The sequence below is a fragment of the Staurois parvus genome, unplaced genomic scaffold (assembly GCF_062004578.1).
Source record: "Staurois parvus isolate SC_StPar_1 unplaced genomic scaffold, SC_StPar_1.0 ptg000097l, whole genome shotgun sequence".
Taxonomy (NCBI): Eukaryota; Metazoa; Chordata; class Amphibia; order Anura; family Ranidae; genus Staurois; species Staurois parvus.
Window position 1 is genome coordinate 2,373,267 of NW_028317893.1, and position 18,566 is coordinate 2,391,832.

Genomic DNA, 18,566 nt, shown 5'->3' on the forward strand with positions numbered 1-18,566 from the left:
TTATACTCTGGCTGTGTAGGACAAATTCAAGATGATTGCACAGTGCTAGATATTCAGCCGTCTGTTGGGCTGAATGTGAAAGTTAGGTGAATTACTCATTCATAGTATTTTAGAAACAATTGAGTACTGTCCGTGATACTTTTTTTATTTGCACTAACATACAATTTTGAGGACAAGCTTTCGGGGAGTGTCCCCTTCTTCAAGGTCTAAGCAGTACTATTACAAATCACAAAGTTTAAGCAGAACGTTAGAAGGGATTGAGAAAAAAAAAAAGGCTACAGATAAGATACATCAAAAGCGAGGGGGGGAGGAGGGGATACTACACTCACACAGACGGGGTCAAGCTTTAGCTAATAGATGGTCATAAAGCTGTCTGATAATGGTTAAGGAATCCCATGTCCAAATTAAGGCCGTTATCTTTTGTGTCAAATAGAATTATCATTCTTAGTTCAAATGTTTTTCTTTCCTAGATAGATTTAAATTTTCCTTTCAGAACTAAAATATTGCGGTCTTCCATATTGTGGCCTGGTTGTGTGAAATGGTGTCCTACAGGTGTGCAGAGGTCATCTTCTTTATGTTCCTTGATGGTATGTCTGTGCAGATTCATCCTTGTTTGCAACTTCTGTCCTGTTTCGCCAACATAAGATCCTTTGCTGCATTTTCTGCACTGGATAAGGTATACAACATTACTGGAGGTGCAGCTGTATGATCCGGAAATATTGAAGATTCCTTTTGAGTGTCTGACACTTTTTTATGGATTGATTTGGTTGCACAGTTTGCAGCGTTTCTTATTGCAGGGTGTGCTTCCATTATTTGTGACATCATAATCAGAAGGAAGTTTCCTACTGATTAGTTTATTTCTGAGGTTGGGGGGTTGTCTGAAAGCCAGTATTGGGGGGTTGCTGGAATATTTCTTTCAGAGTTCCATCCTCTGTTATGATGGGTTGTAAATCTTTGATTATTTTTCTTATTCCTTCTAGTGCTGGGTTGTATGTGGTTACTAGATGTACACGGTTGTTTGTTTTTTTCTCTTTGTACTGAAGTAGATTTTCCCTTCGGGTTCTCACTAATACGGCTACAATCACCTCATAGTATTTTAGGAAACCCATACTATGCTGATAAATTTGAGTTAATTTTTAGAAGTGTGAGATGTGCTACCAGCGTAAGATGGAAGTAAAAAATATCTATCTGCAGCAGCATAGAGCGCATATGGACATTTAAATTGTAACTTCACAAAATTCAAATAAACACTTGCTTAAATGTATATCTTCTTTAATGAAATAATTTGCTAAATACTATTTATATGCCTCAATTTTGCTGGAATTACAATTTCAGTACTATAGTATTGTAGTAGTTTTCAACATGAAAATCTAGCAGACAGATAGAAACAGAGCTCTGCAATGTTCCACTGGTAATTTTATAAATCAGATAGCCAAGGAGACCTTATTTCATTAGGACTGCATAAATATCATACTGCAGGAAATGACTGTATGGGTTCAACTTGAACTAATTAAAAGGGAAAAAGATCACAATTACCATCAATTTGCATTGAACTTTTACAAACCTGAAGAAATGTTAAAACAACATAGCAGGAAGGTTCAGCTTTTTTTTTACATTGTGGTATGATTTGAGGTTTTGCTGCATATTTGATCATAGTTGATTGCCCAGGGATTGTATTGAGTATTAATTTATCTTACAACTTTAACTTACATCCACAACTAGGCAGTGCCCTTACAACTACATTAAAGAAAAAAAAGAATTCCACCTAACATACTACCCGAAAGAGTAATTGATTAGATAACAAAAGTGTATTTGATCAATATTGTAATATCTCAGACTGTCTCTATTAAACTTTTTCAGTGTACGTTGAAACGAAGAGGAAGCCGAGAGATGCACAAAGATAAGAAGACCCCCAGCCAGGTATTTACATTCTGGGATTTTACAATAAAATATAATTAAAATTGAATTAAAATACTTATTTTTTTAATATGTTACCATAAGAAATTAAGCCTGTGACTCAGTTGTTTGGGAAAAAGTGGCACAATAACTTAATTAGGAATCTACTGCTTTTGCAAAGAAAACGTGCAAAGTGATTTATGTGAAAGAATTAAAAAAAGGTTACTCTTTAGGTGAAAGCTGTTCATGCGAGTGAAATTTTGCTTTTTTAGCTTGCAAATTAACGGTTCTTGCCAACACATGAACAGAAGTAACAAGCTATGGTACAGAGACTGGGTTTAGCCCTGAGTGCAGCAATTTTCATAGTACAACTGCAGTGATGTAGGTTCAGATCTCTTGTTTGACTCTACAGATGCCAGCTCATTCTGTCTGTGCTCTGCCTGAGCACAACCCTTCTTTTAGTAATAATGAAGGTGGAGATTGATTTTCTAACACTGTGATTAGAAATAGATTTGCTGAGTGTTTTGGGGAATAAGTAGCAGGGAAGGTTTGGGGACGCAATGCTTACAGTTGCAATATCTACAAAATGTGTTCCTGCACAACTCATTCTGAGCATATTGTACAAGTAATTGATGTTTAAATAGAATACCTGGTTTTCTTCAGCTATGACACACCACTTAGAAAAGGTATTTGTGCATATAGATTACAATTTGTACTACAATGATTATTTTCCTATAAGAGTAGCTGCTTGAATCCCTATTATGCACTTAAAGACTGTAAAGCTCTCATCATAAGTAGTGAACAAAAAGATATTTTTGTATAGTGACTTTTTTGAAAGAGTATGAAAATTGTGTAAGTAGGAAAATGGGGAACTGATTGAGTTTCAAGGGGAATTGAAGATGGGATTCACTTAGCTTGTTGTGGGACTACATTAGATGGCTGCATACAGAATAAGGCTACCAGTGAAATGGCTCATGGAAAATTGCTAAGGAGTTTTTTTAGAATATTTGTGGACAAGGTCAGAAATATAGGTGTGGCATAAGATGTAGTATTTAAAATACTAGGAACAGAGATAGGAATAACAGTTGACTGGAAGCCAGTAAAAGGCATGATAGAGGGCCTTGAGATAGCCAGGTAGTATGGAACTATTCTTGCAGAGCAGTAATGGCAGATTGTAGGTGAGGTGAGAGTCTTCTTAGTGGAAGAACATAAAACAGTAGGATGAATTACTTGACACGATAATTTATGGGAACAATATCTGGAATGTTGGTGCTCTTTTTAGTGAGAAAGTGGTATATTTTGCATATGTAGTGACAGGGCTAGAAATGTTCTAGACATGAGTAATAAAGATGGCTTAGTCAAATTTGACATGAATATGGGGACCTTCTAATGAATTTGAATTGCATTTGCATTATGAGAGAGCTATTATTTTGAAATTGGAAAAGGGATGATAATTCAGTTTTGTCTAGATTTTAGGCTTTAAGTACGCCCCAGACATCCACACAGGTCAGTAATGTGCAGTAATAGTCCATTATTCCATCAGATACATAGTCCATGGACTACAGGTGAATCTGGATGTTCTACATTCACTAAATATCAGAGGCTGTAGGATACCAGATGTAGTGGTATACGGAGGAAATATATTTTGATTGTTCTGATTTGTTAGAAATCAGTGCAAAGCTTAATTCTAGGGATGCACCAATACCTTTTTTTTTCCTACGAGTACTGATACTTATGCTCAAGTACTTGCTGATACCAATTACCAGTATCTTTGCGATGTGATTTGAGCCCATACAAAGTGAATGGGCTCAAATTAAATTGAAGAATCGCATGTGATTAGAACAGGAATGCGATTCCTGTCTGAATCACATGCAGTTTTCCGCATTGCTCCTGTGTGAACCCAGGCTGAAGTCAGTATGACAAACCTGGGTTCACACAGGTGCGGTGGGAGAAACCGCATGTGATTTGGACAGGAATCACACCACTTTCCTGTTTAAATCACATGTGATTCTTTGCAGTGCGATTTGAGCCCATTCATTTTGTATGGGCTCAAATCGAACCGCAAAGATATCAATTTTTAGGTAACGGCATATTTGCACGAGTACTTGTACTTATTGCTTAGTATTGGCAGTGACACCGATTCGGTGCAACCCTACTTAATTCTACCTATTTCTCCAGAAGATTCAAAAACTGCCCATTAACTTTTAGGGTAATATTTTTATAAGATTTCTTGTATGTTTACATAATCTCCCAAAGCATGAGAATCACCTGAATGTTGTAAATTTTATTATCCAGAAGTGTGGAGTTTCTACTGTCAGCTTTAACAAATTTGCCATTTTGAACAGAATTGCTAAGTAGTATGGCCTACTGGCTTTTATCAGGTCAACTGGGAACAATAATGTTAATTTAGGTAAGAAATTACTGAAGAGAAGTGATTACCCTAAAGTGGAAAGCAGCTTGCACAGAGAATGGTTGATAACAATATTTTATGATTGCAGTTCTATAAAAAAATGTTAATAGAAAAATGTGTATTTTCTATACTTATACAGGAAGACAGTGCCGACTTAAAATGTCAGCTTCAATTCGCAAAAGAGGAAGCAGCACTGATGAGAAAGAAAATGGCCAAACTTGGAAAAGAGAAGGATGATCTAGAGCAGGAACTGGAGAAGTACAAGTCAGTCTATGGAGATGTAGAAAGTCCTCTACCAACAGGAGAGACTGGGGGCCCACCCAGCACTAGAGAAGCTGAATTAAAATTACGTCTTAAGTTGGTTGAAGAGGAAGCTAATATCCTTGGAAGAAAAATAGTTGAGTTAGAGGTGGAAAACAGGGGCATTAAAGCAGAAATGGAAGACCTCAGGTGCCAGTATGAAAAAGAATTTCTAAGCAGGGAGTATGTTTCAAGCATTCCTACCTCACCATATGGTGATTCCATGGAATCTGCCACAGAGCTACGACGCCACCTCCAATTTGTGGAAGAGGAAGCAGAGCTGCTGAGGAGATCCATTTCTGAGATAGAGGATCACAATAAACAGCTTACAACTGAGCTGAACAGATTCAAGTTTGGTCCTGTGCAGGACCTTGTCTGGATCGATGACAACTCTTCCAAATGCAATGGGTCAGTACAGGAGGAGCTAAAGGCAGCTCGCATTCAGATAAGTGAGCTTAGTTCTAAGGTAATGAAACTTCAGTATGAAAACCGAGTTTTACTATCGAATGTTCAACGCTATGATCTTGTGTCACACTTGGGAATGCGAACAGCAAGCCCACGTGATAGTGATGCAGAAAGTGATGCAGGGAAAAAAGAAAGTGACAGTGAAGATGGACGTCATGTTCAACCAAAGAGAGAAGGTCCTATTGGTGGAGAGAGTGACTCAGAAGATGCCTATGAAAAGACCTCAGGTTTTGAAAGTGTAAAACCCTCTGATGATGGTGAGACGTATTGTGAAGAATTAGTTAAACTGAGAGAAGATGCACACTATTTTATGAATATGAAACGTGAGGCTGAACGACTAGGAAAGTCCGTAGAGCGCCTAATTACAGACACAGACAGCTTGATCTATGATGCCAAATTGCAGATGACAAGCAGTTCTGTGGAGGAAGTATTAAAGGGCTGTCCAGACAGAGGAGACACCTCTGGGTCAGAAGTTTTAAGCAACATTAATACAAAAATGAAAGTATTCGGGAAAGAGTTGCATAACTTTCTAGAAATGGTTGAGCACACGGGGGAAGATCTAAAAGAGCATGCAGAAGACCTGTCCCCAATGCCACATCTCACAGAATCATCTAGTTTCTTGTCCAACCTGACTTCTGCTTCTCGAGATTCTCCAATTGGAAATCTTGGAAAAGAACTCATAACTGACTTTCAGGTAATTAGTGTTGCTTATTTGCTTTAGTTTCTGCTTCTTTTTGCCATTAACAAACAAGCACTGTTTTTTCCCCAACTACATTATTTTTCTAGATTATATAAATTCACAATTACTGCAGTTTATAAGCATCCATTTGTTGGGAACTGGTAATTTATGCTTTTAATTTCTCAGCTTTAATCGTTATTTAAATTATATTTGCCAGTATTGCGGTGAAGGAGGAAAGATATCCTAGAATTTTTAGGAGTGCGTGTTCATACTGCACATATCAAATGAAACATTTTACTGTTACAATGGGGAAGAAATTTGGTATGCTGCTGCTTTCACGGCTTGCACGCTTGTTGTTGGTATGACATATGCACCTCTCATTGCATGCGCGTCTCATAACAAGTGTTTGCATTCTTTTTTTCCCCCTTGTTTTTTTCTCTTGCTTTCCAGATATTTCAGCCCATCATTTTGCTCATACTCTTTTTGGTTTTGTTTTCATCACTGTCTTATGCCACCATATTTAAGTTAGTCTTCCTCTTCACGCTTTTCTTTGTCTTGTAGTTTTTTCAGTCGTCTACCTTACCCATTTTTGTTTTGTTTTCGTTTGTACGTCTGTTTGTGTTTTTTTTTTTTGTTTTGTTTTTTTTTTACCTCCCCATCCCTTGTCTTCTTTTTATTTGTGTTTATATACTACCCATGCACCTAGCAGTCCAAGCTGAGGGAACAAATGGAATGGCAATCCCACCATGAGCATGAAGAAGATTTCCATCGTCACCTTGTAAATCATGAATCACATCGCAGAGCAGATGGGGACAGTAAGCACTACAGGCCAGGAGACAAGGGCGGTTTCAGTCTAGAGGTTAGCAATGTTGCATAACTTATTACAACTAGATGTTCATAGACACTTTTTTGTTTTTCTAGGTATAGGGTTTGTACAATATTTCAAAACGATTTACCAGCACTAAGCTTGATTCAGATGCACAGATTTGCTAGCACTGGCCTTAGATATGGAAGTCAATTAAAAAGTGGACACTCCAGCTTATGCTTTTTAAATAAATATTTAATTTGACATAAAGGGCTTTTGATATATGGTGTGCATGGTGACAAATGCAGAGCAGGTGATTTTTAAAAATGTAAAGTGTGTACAGTAAATACCTTTGAAGGGAAAATGTCAGAGCTAAATTTCAAACTTGAAATATTTTATCAAAACTATGTAAATGCCCACCCAGTTGTAAAAATAGATATAGTTGTGTGCTGTTCCAACATGACTGTGCCACTGTGTACAAATCCAGGTACATAAAGACATGGTTTCTAAATATCAAGTGGATAAGCTCCTTCTGCAGAAAACCCTGACCTCAACCCTACTGAAAACGTTTGGGATGGAATGTGAGCATCAAATGTAAGCCTGGTCTTTTCGCACAACCTGACATAATGAATGCCCTTTTGGCTGAATAAGCAAAAGTTCCCATAGCAGCCCAAAACGGGGGATATGGTTCAACTCCAAATCAAATTTCAGATTCACATGGTTTTGGAAGGGAATGGCCAGCAAGCTCATATAAATGTGATAATATATAACCACAAACTTTTAGCCATATAATGTATTTTTTCTGATTTTGTTAAAACTTAAAGTGTTACTAAACCCAGGACCCTGCATTCACTATATCTGTTCTCCCACAGTACACGGAACATAGAAATACAATTATTTTAGTAAATATAAACTGCTAAATGCCTTTTCTCATCAGCAGTTAGGGCAGTCTTGTGACTTCTATCAATGTCCAGCAGAGCACTGGTTAAAGCTTGTAGGAGGAGTTTTCATTCTCCTGTAGGAGGATGCAGGACCCCTGACCTCTGTCTGGACAGTGCTGATTGGCCCTGTGCTGATCCCATGCACTGTCCCAAGAAAAGAAAAAAACTCTCTATCAATACACACTGAGCATGTGAAGTTTGCCCCCCGAGCCTCTGTTCTATCAGAAGATATTTAGGAGACACTGAACGAAGGGGAAGATCAGAGAAGACAGGATCAAACATCCTTTTTACACAATGTGGAGGATCAAGCCCTTAGGTTCCACAGTGAGTATAACAAGCATGCTTTACTGCATATACAGACTGATTTTACTGTTGTGAGTTTAGTAACACTTCAGTGTTTGCCCACACCAGACATGGTGCCCTGCATACTGCACAAAAGATAATACATTGTTTTTCAACAGAACTGGATCAACTGTGGTTATAGGATAGTCACTATAATGTATATGTAACTATGTAACTATGACTTGTCTACACCAAATGTCCTGTATGCTATATTTTGGATGAACTGACCTACATTTTGCCGTTTAAGTCAGTTAAAGGAAATGCTTAGAACAAAATTGCTAGGAACATATAGAACAATCCTAAGAATCTGTTACTTCAAAGTGAAATTTAGATTTTTTGTTTGATTTAAAAAATCTTAAAATTCTATGGACACACAGGCCGGCTTGGGAGAGAGTCCACAGGTTTGCTACCATAGGAAGCAGCTTCCTATGGTGACACACAGAGAACCGAAGAAGCCAGGAGCACCGGTGGAGCACCCTAGAAGAGGAGGTGCATTTAAACACCATATATCTAATAGACAAATGTATCACAAATCTTTATGTCCCTTTAAACACTGTCACACAAATCTGTGAAGATCTCCATCCAGAATGGGACAATTTAGTAGGGGAGTATGTTGAAGGTGTTATTAGTATTATTTGCATGATTCTGCCTGAAAGCAGGCTCCATAGAGATTTAGGAGTAATAAGAAAAGTGTAAGGACGGGACCTGGTGATATCATTATAATCAGAACTCTGTCGTTGTCTGAGTATTCTTTGTTTTTTTGGATCACCTTAATATATGAGCCTGCTTGGGAAGCTAAAGAAAATAAGAAATCATAATCTGTGGATACTGTGGTAGAAGTAGAAAAGGCATATATTGGCTGGCCTGCACTGTGGGGGTCAATATTATATGGTGAGCAGTATTTGATAAGGAGATAGCACTGTGGATAATAATCTTCATGGATTTGTGTCGTGGTGTTTGATGGGAGACAAAGATATATGGATTTTTATGACACATTCAATTATTATACTGTATATAGGGTGTTTTATACACTCATACTTATTTTTAGCATTGCCTTATTTATTGTTCCAAAGGAACAGTTTTTTTGAGGATATATATATGTGTGTGTGTGTGTGTATATATATATATATATATATATATATATATATATATTGTGTATTTTACGGCATATAAGACGACTTTTTATACTTAAAAACATACCCCAAAAATTGGGGGTCGTCTTATATGCAAGGTATATATTGTGAACCTTTAGTTCACTTGGGCCAAGCTGGCTCAAAACAAACATCCCTAATCTGTCAGCACCCTGGATGTGCGGTAATACTGTACAGTAGCTTCAGCTACATACAGTTTACTGCGCTGAGCCACGCGATTGATGTATTCTGTTAATGAATACAGAGCCTGCTCGGATTGGCTGAGGTTATGACATCATCAGCCCGCCTCTCTGACTTAGCCAATCTGAGCAGGCTCTGTATTCATTAATAGAATACATCATTTGCCGTGATTGGCTCAGCACGGTATACTGTATGTAGCCGAAGCTACCGTACATACAGTATTACCGCACATCCAGTGGGCTGACAGATTAGGGACGTTTGTTTTGAGCCAGCTTGGATCAGCGCAGTATACTGTATATACTGTATACTGTATGCAGCCGAAGCTACTGTACATACAGTATTACCGCACATCCAGCAGGCTGACAGATTAGTGGGTGTATATTTTATCAAATCTGATATTTTTAAATGGTGTTGTCTCAGAAGGGGGGTAGTCTTATATGACGAGTATAGCCCAAAACCTATGTTCTAACTGGAAAATTAGGGGGTCGTCGCCAAATACGATGTATATATATATATATATATATATCATGCTAGTAGGTTAATTGGCTCCTGTCTAAATTGGCTCTAGTATGTGTATGTATGAATGTAAGTTAGGCACCTTAGATTGTACGCCTCTTGAGGATTAGGGACTGATGTGAATGCACAATATGTGTGTAAAGTGCTGTATAAAATTGACGACGCTATATAAGTACCTGAAATATATCTACATAGTAGCCAATCAGTTTCTAACGTCAGCTTGTTCAATTAAGCTTTGACCAAAAAAACTGGAAACTGGTTTCTATAGAGAACTGAACCAGATTTTGCTCTCTCTAGTTTTAGTAAATCAACCCTTATATGTCCTAAGAAAACAAATATTATTTATATCAAGTGTGTATATATGTATATATATATATATATATATATTTATACATACAGTTGTGTTCAAAATAATAGCAGTGTGTTGAAAAATGTGAATAAAGCTCAAAATCCTTCCAATAGCTTTTATTTCCATACACACAAATGCATTGGGAACACTACACATTCTATTCCAAATCAAAACATGAAGAAAATAATATCAAATTTGTGTTGTTCCTCTAAAAAAAATTTAAGAAAAGTGAATATTAGACTGTTCAAAAAAATAGCAGTGTTTGTATTCTTCTTTACAAACTCAAACATTCACTATATAAACTGAAACAATTGAGTACTGTCCGTGATACTTTTTTTTATTTGCACTAACATACAATTTTGAGGACAAGCTTTCGGGGAGTGTCCCCTTCTTCAAGGTCTAAGCAGTACTATTACAAATCACAAAGTTTAAGCAGAATGTTAGAAGGGATTGAGAAAAAAAAAAGGCTACAGATAAGATACATCAAGAGTGAGGGGGGGAGGGGGGGGGATACTACACTCACACAGAGGGGGTCAAGCTTCAGCTAATAGATAGTCATAAAGCTGTCGGATAATGGTTGAGGAATCCCATGTCCAAGTTCAGGCCGTTATCTTTTGTGTCAAATAGAATTATCATTCTTAGTTCAAATGTTTTTCTTTCCTGGAAATATTTGAATTTTCCTTTCAGAACCAAAACATTGAGGTCTTCCAAATTGTGGTCTGGTTGTGTGAAATGGTGTCCCACAGGTGTGCAAAGGTCACCTTCTTTATGTTCCTTGATGGTATGTCTGTGCAGATTCATCCTTGTTTGCAACTTCTGTCCTGTTTCGCCAACATAAGATCCTTTGCTGCATTTTCTGCACTGGATAAGGTATACAACATTACTGGAGGTGCAGCTGTATGATCCGGAAATACTGAAGATCCCTTTTGAGTGTCTGACACTTTTTGATGGATTGATTTGGTTGCACAGCTTGCAGCGTTTCTTATTGCAGGGTGTGCTTCCACTATTTGTGACATCATAATCAGAAGGAAGTTTCCTACTGATTAGTTTATTTCTGAGGTTGGGGGGTTGTCTGAAAGCCAGTATTGGGGGTTGCTGGAATATTTCTTTCAGTGTTTCATCCTCTGTTATGATGGGTTGTAAATCTTTGATTATTTTTCTTATTCCTTCTAGTGCTGGGTTGTATGTGGTTACTAGATGTACACGGTTGTTTGTTTTTTTCTCTTTGTACTGAAGTAGATTTTCCCTTCGGGTTCTCAAGGCTGTGTTTATGCTGGTGTTGATAGTTTTGTCCTTGTAACCTTTCTTATGGAAGGCGTCTGCTAGTGTCCCGAGATGTGTATCTCTGTCTCTTGGGTCAGAACGTACTCGGTGGTATCTAATGGCCTGACTGTGTATGATGGCACGTTTCGTGTGTTGGGGGTGGAAGCTGGAACTGTGGAGGTAGCTGCATCTGTCAGTGGGTTTCCTGTATATTGATGTGTGAAGCGTATCATCCCTGATGTATACTGTGGTGTCTAGGAAGTTGATCTGTGTGTTTGAGTATTCCATTTTTAGTTTGATTGATGGATGAAAAGTGTTCATCAATGAGTAAAATTGTTTTAGGTTTTCTTCACCTTCTGTCCATATGATGAAAATATCATCAATATAGCGAAAGTATCTGTATGGTTTTTGTTCCATGCTGTTCAAGATCCCTTCTAACATTCTGCTTAAACTTTGTGATTTGTAATAGTACTGTTTGGACTTTGAAGAAGGGGACATACCCCGAAAGCTTGTCCTCAAAATTGTATGTTAGTGCAAATAAAAAAAGTATCACGGACAGTACTCAATTGTTTCTGTCACAAATGGACTAATACGGCTACAATCACCTCAAGCACTATATAAACTGAAAAATGTTTGAAGATTTTGCTTTCCTTTGAATCGCTTAATTAATATTTAGTTGTATAAGCACTGTTTCTGAGAACTGCTGTACATCTGTGTTGCATGGAGTCAACCAACTTCTGGCACTTGTGAACAGGTATTCCAGCCCAGGATGATTGGACTACATTCCACAGTTCTTCTCTATTTCTTGGTTTTGCCTCAGAAACTGCATTTTTGATGTCACCCCACAAGTTTTCTATTGGATTAAGATCCGAGGATTGGGCTGGCCACTCCATAATGTCAATCTTGTTGGTCTGGAATCAAGATGTTGCACGTTTACTGGTGTGTTTGGGGTCGTTTTCTTGTTGGAACACCCATTTCAGTGGCATTTCCTCTTCAGCATAAGGCAGCATAACCTCTTTAAGTATTCTGATGTATTCAAACTGATCCATGATCCCTGGTATGCGATAAATAGGCCCAACACCGTAGTATGAGAAACATCCTCATATCATGATGCTTGCACAACCATGCTTCACTGTCTTCACAGTGTACTGTGGCTTGAATTTAGTGTCTGGGGGCCGTCTGACAAACTGCCTCCAGCCACTAGACCCAAAAAGAACAATCTTACTTTCATCAGTCCACAAAATGTTGCGCCATTTCTCTTTAGGCCGGTCAATGTGCTCTTTGGCAAATTGTAACCTCTTCAGCACATGTCTTTTTTTCAACAGTGGGACTTTGCGGGGGCTTCTTGCAGATAGCTTGGCTTCACATAGGCGTCTTCTAATTGTAACAGTACTCACAGGTAACTTTAGACCTTCTTTGATCTTCCTGGAGCTGATTGTTGGCTGAGTCCTTGCCATTTTGGCTATTCTTCTATCCATTCGAATGGTAATTTTTTGCTTTCTTCCACGTCTTTCAGGTTTTGGTTGCCATTTTAAAGCATTTGCGATTATTTTAGCTGAGCAGCCTATCATTTCCTGCACTTCTTTATATGTTTTCCCCTCTCCAATCAACTTTTTAAACAAGGTACGCTGTTCTTCTGAACAATATCTGGAATGACCCATTTTCCTCAGAATTTCAGAGAGAAATGCACTGTAACCAGCATGTACAACATTTGCTGCCTTCCTTCCTTAAATAAGGGCAATAATTGCCACCTGTTTTTCAAAGAATGACTGACCTCACTAATAGAATTCCACACTGCTATTATTTTGAACATGCCTCTTTCAATTAGTGATTCAATTACACAGAATCAGCAGCATGCATGTCATGACTGTTGGGTCTGTTGGATTTCTTTTACTCTACTACACCTTCTAGTAAATTATTTGCCATGTAGAAATACAATTTCTACCAAAAACAGTGATTGATCAGGTTAGTGATGTCTCACTGCTATTATTTTGAACACAACTGTATATATATATATTTATATCACATGTAGATTTAATTTTTTAACAAAAGCGTTTTTTCCTTTTACTGTGCCCTTGTCTAAAACTATCACAAATGACAAATGTGGAATAGATCTGAAGGTTTATTTTGAAAGGTTGAGATTTTGGAAAAAGTACATACAGTGACAGGATACTGAATAGTCCACTGTGCAAACTGCGGTCACATACAATCTTCCTGTCATTTACTATTACTATCATTATATTGACATTTATGCGCTACTTTTTTATGACCCATGAAACGTATGAAATAGGATTTGTGTGTTGAAAAAGTAATAACAGCAGTATATTACTACTACTACTGTCTGTAATTTTGCTTAAACTAGACCAGTACATAATGTGAGATAATATTTATGGCATGCTAACATGCTTTGGCTGTATATGATGCCTGGCTTACCTGCAGTAAAGGACATAGACAGCTGTTATAAGTGTGTAGCACCTGAAATGTCATACATTCACTTTCTGCATTCCTCCTCCTCCATTTAGCTCCCGATAATATGTTGCTATAGAAGTTTAAGTAACAAACACTACAGTTTAAAGCTGATCATATACATTACTATTTGTTAGACCTATCAACAACTGAGGGGATAAATATCCCTTCTCTATAGTAATAAAAAGTACACGTATGTTGCCAAGAGAAGGGTCTGCATAAAGTATGCAAGCTTTCCTGTCATGGTCATGACATTTATAACTAGGTTATGAATGGCACCTGAACACGTTGATCTGCGAAATGACATTTTAACAGCTCGTTTTGAAATTGCAGGTAGAGTTGAAACGCTTCTGCCTGCGATTCATAACGCTTATATGTAAACGGAGCCTTAACATGGGAATACACAATTAAAAAATCGACTGATCGGTCATCCGACGACCGAGAGGCATTCGTTCGTTGGCCGAAATCGTGGGCCACATTAACCAATCTAAAAAAATCGTTCCTTGGGCAATACGTAGTGTTGACGTCTTCCGTACAAGTGATGCACTGTGCATGTGACCTTGTAGCCACGCTCTTCCGGCCAGAACGAGCGATATACACAACAATTAACAGCAATGAGTATAATATAGTTTATTACATTAACTATATACATAAATAGTGATACATAAAAATATAATATGCAGAATTCTGGTTTCATTATCTCATTAGGCCAATCTACTTTTAACATTTGGATTCTTTGTTCGTGTTTACAAAGATTCCTTGGACATAAACATCCGGGTCATCTTCTGTTGCTTCTCATGAGTGATAGCGCTTAATAGATTTTTTTTGCATGATGTCATACCACCGCATAGAAAATTGGTCGTTATGCGAAAATTGGCCTTATGCGAAACGACAACATTTTTCACTGTTGTTCAACCAGATTTTTTCGTTCACAATATCGTTATCGGTTAAAACATCCTGCTCATCAACGAAGAGAAAATCGTTCGATCAGTGGTTCCGCAAAATGTTTCGTATAATTTTCTTATCATGTGTATGGGGCATTAGTGTCCATATATACTACTGTTATTGTCATCAAAGCAAGGCCGGCCTCACACCTATGCAGTGCATTAACACACACTACAAGCTAAAACTGGAGCATGCAAAATCTGGTGCAGCCCTGCATAGAAACCAATCAGCTTCCAGTTTTTTTTTTTTTTTGCCAAAGCCTAATTGAACAAGCTAAAATTAGAAGCTGATTGGCTATTATGCAGAGCTGCACCAGATTCTGCACTTTCCAGCTTTAGTAAGTTAACAATACAGTTTAATATAATTTTCCTTAAAATGGAACTAAACTTGTAGAAAGCTGCGAGCAGCTTTTTATTGCAGAAGAGGCATGCTATGTCTCTTCTGAAATAATGATAATTTACCTGCCTGCTTGCAGTCTTCTACCAAATGTACATTGACATGTGCCTGTGCAATTTAGCATACTTCGGTTGTGCCAGAATCACTGACTCCCATGCGCATGTGTGGCCTGACATCATCCCCCATCAGCCAATGAAGAGGCTGAAAAACCTGGCACCAGGGGAGAGGATGACAGCGGCCAGTGAAGGATGTCACTGCCTGCTTCGTTGGAAGGTCTAGGGCAGGTGTCGGCAACCCGCGGCTCCGGAGCCGCATACGGCTCTTTTTCACCTTTCCTGCGGCTCCGGAGCACACTGCCCACCAGGTGACAGGCAATAGGGTCGGCAAGCCGCGGCTCTTTTAATGCAGATCTTCTGTGTGCCGGGCGCCCGCTGGCAAACATTGGCTGTCAGGATGTAGGCGGGGCAGCCCGGATGTAGGCGGGGCAGCGTGACAAACTCCTCTCCTCTCACAGTCCGCCCTGAAGACCAGAACGGCGCGGGAACCCAGCGAGAGGAACGCGCGGAGCAAAGGTAAGTGAATTCAAACAATATGGGGAATGAATTACTATAGGGGGGATGAATTACTATAGGGGGGATGAATTACTATGGGGGATGAATTAGTACGGGGGGTGAATTACTATAGGGGGGATGAATTACTATAGGGGGGATGAATTACTATGGGGGATGAATTACTATATGGGGGATGAATTACTATGGGGGATGAATTACTATATGAGGGATGAATTACTATATGGGGGATGAATTACTATGGGGGATGAATTACTATAGGGGGGATGAATTACTATAGGGGGGATGAATTACTATATGGGGGATGAATTACTATAGGGGGGATGAATTACTATGGGGGATGAATTACTACGGGGGATGAATTACTATAGGGGGGATGAATTACTATAGGGGGGATGAATTACTACGGGGGATGAATTACTATAGGGGGGATGAATTACTATAGGGGGGATGAATTACTATAGGGGGGATGAATTACTATGGGGGATGAATTACTATATGGGGGATGAATTACTATAGGGGGGATGAATTACTATGGGGGATGAATTACTATATGAGGGATGAATTACTATATGGGGGATGAATTACTATGGGGGATGAATTACTATAGGGGGGATGAATTACTATATGGGGGATGAATTACTATAGGGGGGATGAATTACTATATGGGGGATGAATTACTATATGGGGGATGAATTACTATAGGGGGGATGAATTACTATAGGGGGGATGAATTACTATGGGGGATGAATTACTATATGGGGGATGAATTACTATAGGGGGGATGAATTACTATAGGGGGGATGAATTACTATGGGGGATGAATTACTATATGGGGGATGAATTACTATAGGGGGGATGAATTACTATGGGGGATGAATTACTATATGAGGGATGAATTACTATATGGGGGATGAATTACTATGGGGGATGAATTACTATGGGGGATGAATTACTATATGGGGGATGAATTACTATATGGGGGATGTATTTTCAGTTTTAAAAATGTTTCTCTCAAAATATATTTCAATCGTGGTTTTGGCGAGATTTGGCTCAGTCGAAAAAAAAGGTTGCCCACCACTGACCTAAGGCTATGATTGTGATTATGACGATACACTGTGGCCCTGATTAACCCTTTGCTTACTGGGCCCTTAAACCCCCTTCATGACCAGAGTGTTTTTTGCAATATATGCAGTGTCGGATTTGTTTTAAATGTTGCAATGGTTTTGCGGCTCACAGTCTTTTTTTCCCTCTCGGAAACGGGTCCAAGTGGCTCTTTATGTCTTAAAGGTTGCAGACCCCTGGTCTAGGGGCATGTAAAAAGGAATTTCTTTGATAAGCAGAAAAAATGCTACATTGTGTTGAAAATAACTATTTACTTCCTTTACACTAATGAATCATTTGGAGCTTTGTTTTATTTCAGACACTGTTTCTGTTCTGTTAATCCATGGTTTATCAGGGTGCAATATTTTATAGGATTAAACTATTTAAATTCTATATTGAAGTCCTGAATATTTTGGGTTTGCTTTGAAAAAAAAATGTGATTTTTAGCATCTTGTTTATATAACACTTAGGTTTGCTTCTTTCTATATCTAGCTCAGCAATCACGTGTCGCCTGAAAAGAATCCAACACTATGTGAACTGCAGGCTATTCTTGAACAGGAAAGGAGACTTCACCAAGAGGAGCATGAAAAGGTGACAGACAGGCTCATCCAGGTATTATGTGCCCTTAATCCATCACCTTTTACAGGGCCAGACAGTCTTGACTGTTTAAAGAAAGACAACCTAATGCATGGCAGACGTCTAAGAATTCCTCCAGTTTAGTTTCTCTTGACATTTAACAGTTGTGCATCATTAGTAATTGTCTGACCTCCAAATGGAACATTAATTCCTAGTTAAAAGAGTTGTGTATTTTCAAAGTTAAAGCGGTACAAAGAAAAGAATGGAAATCCGACAGAGGTTTTCAGGTACATCTAAACTCTTAAATGGATGGCATTTTCATATGCTAAAGCATGGTGTACCTTAAACAATTGTCATTTGTAAAAAGAATGAAATGCTTATAACAAAGCTGCAGATATTCTCCAGAATCTTTGCAGCCACTTCCTGCCTATATACATAGAAATTACATAATAATCTAAATGTGCTAAATATATATATATATATATATATATATACTTGATATACCGTATTTTTCGCACCATAAGACGCACTTTTTTCCCCCCAAAAAAGGGCGGAAAATGTCAGTGCGTCTTATGGAGCGGCCGGTCCGGTATTTCCACCGCCGCCGTGTCAGAATACCGGGCCGGCCGCTCAGCTCTACAGCGGGACCTTATAGAGATGACTGCTGACCTTTGGGGAGGGGGGGGAGCGGGTACCTGAATTTGACAGATACCCGCTCCCACTTCCGTGGAGTTGTTCTTTCATCTTACCCGTTCCTCTATCCAGCGGCACGGTCTTCCCGGCTTCTGTAGTGTGGCATGACAGCCGGGTGCCAAGTGCGCATGCGCAGGAAGCGGTGCTTTTTGTGAATGGTAAGGCGGCACCTGGGACACATGACAGATCCCAGAAGCCGCCGGACCAATCACAAAGCGCAAGTGCTTCTCGCTCATGCGCACTGGGCACCCGGCTGTCATGCCGAGCGCCATTACAGAAGCCGTGAAGACAGCGTGCGGCTGGATAGAGGAACAGGTAAGATCAAAGAACAACTCTGCGGAAGTGGGAGCGGGTACCTGTCAAATTCAGGTACCCGCTCCCCCTCCTCCCCAAAGGTCAGCAGTCATCCCCTGCACTATCCACAGTCTCTGGTCATCCCTGTGCTGTCCGCAGTCTCTGGTCATCCCTGTGCTGTCCGCAGTCTCTGGTCACCCCTGTACTGTGTCCGCAGTCTCTGGTC

At 39.0% G+C, this 18,566-nt stretch overlaps 1 protein-coding gene across 6 annotated transcripts in view; it reads left to right on the plus strand.

The window, feature by feature from the left end:
• The window catches only part of MTCL1 (microtubule crosslinking factor 1), a 231,539-nt gene that overhangs the window by 148,179 nt on the left and 64,794 nt on the right, over positions 1-18,566 (plus strand). For 2 of the 6 annotated variants that reach the window (XM_089670985.1, XM_089670989.1), the window contains exons 4-7: positions 1,861-1,920; positions 4,446-5,765; positions 6,457-6,609; positions 17,270-17,389. In XM_089670985.1, the coding sequence (XP_089527111.1) occupies positions 1,861-1,920; positions 4,446-5,765; positions 6,457-6,609; positions 17,270-17,389 (1,653 nt within the window). The remainder of the gene's footprint in view (positions 1-1,860; positions 1,921-4,445; positions 5,766-6,456; positions 6,610-17,269; positions 17,390-18,566) is intronic. The other 4 variants (XM_089670988.1, XM_089670986.1, XM_089670990.1 and 1 more) reach the window with 4 other exon arrangements.